The sequence below is a fragment of the Elephantulus edwardii genome, unplaced genomic scaffold, assembly GCF_000299155.1.
Source record: "Elephantulus edwardii isolate Elephantulus edwardi_28Jun2011 unplaced genomic scaffold, EleEdw1.0 scaffold00453, whole genome shotgun sequence".
In the NCBI taxonomy this organism is placed as follows: domain Eukaryota; kingdom Metazoa; phylum Chordata; class Mammalia; order Macroscelidea; family Macroscelididae; genus Elephantulus; species Elephantulus edwardii.
In genome coordinates this window covers 933,817-934,712 of record NW_006400203.1, presented here as the reverse complement: position 1 = coordinate 934,712, position 896 = coordinate 933,817, and the positions used below count along the sequence as shown (strand labels likewise).

The window sequence follows — 896 nt, the reverse complement described above, 5'->3', positions numbered from 1 at the left end:
TTGTTTTAATTTGCATCTCTCTTAGGGCTAGGGATTATAAATGCGTCTTGATTGCATGTTCTATCTATCTCTGCCTGTAAGAGTAGGTAGAAATCGACTTGGGCGTTGGACTCCGCATCTTATTAGCAACCGGGGAGATTTCTCCATTTTCCTCTTGTCTACGGTGCGGCTACAAATCTGGGATTTTTTTTTTCTTACTTTTTTTTAAAACTACATTTGGGCTCTTTTCCTTGGTTCGACTTTTCCATCTTTTTTTCCCCTCCCTCCAGCGCTGCTGCTTTTTGATGTCTTAGACTGAAATTTTTTTTTATGTCTTAGACTGAAATTTTTTTTTATCCGGAGTGTATTTAATCGGTTCTGTTCTGTCCTCTTCACCACCCCCACTCCCCTGTCCCCCCAGTGTGTGTGCTGCCGCTGCTGCTGCTGCTCGCCCCGTCGTTACACAAACCCGAGGCTTTGTTTCCCCCTTTGGATCTGTTGAGATTCTTTGTTGAAGAAGCCAGCATGGGTGCCCAATTCTCCAAGACTGCTGCAAAAGGAGAAGCCGCCGCGGAAAGGGCCGGGGAGGCGGCTGTGGCCTCATCGCCTTCCAAAGCCAACGGGCAGGAAAACGGCCACGTGAAGGTGAACGGCTACGCGTCCCCGGCGGCTGCCGAGCTGGGCGCTAAGGAGGAGCTGCAGGCTAACGGTAGCGCCCCAGCCGCCGAAAAGGAGGAGCCCGCGGGTGCTAGCGGGGCAGCGTCGCCTGCCGCGGCCGACAAGGAGGAGGCTGCTGGCGCTGAGGCCGGGGCTGGTCCTGCGGAGAAGGAGTCCACCGCCGAGGGCGAGGCCGCTGAGCCTGGATCGTCCACCGCCGCGGAGGGGGAAGCCGCGTCGGCTGCCTCCTCGACGTCTTC

General features: G+C 55.4%; 1 protein-coding gene across 1 annotated transcript in view; it reads left to right on the top strand.

Moving 5' to 3' along the window:
* Nucleotides 1-504: 504 nt before the first annotated feature.
* The window catches only part of LOC102845840 (myristoylated alanine-rich C-kinase substrate-like), a 7,024-nt gene continuing 6,632 nt past the window's right edge, over nucleotides 505-896 (top strand). The window contains exon 1 of the mRNA XM_006902810.1: nucleotides 505-890. Coding sequence (XP_006902872.1) covers nucleotides 505-890 — 386 coding nt within the window. The remainder of the gene's footprint in view (nucleotides 891-896) is intronic.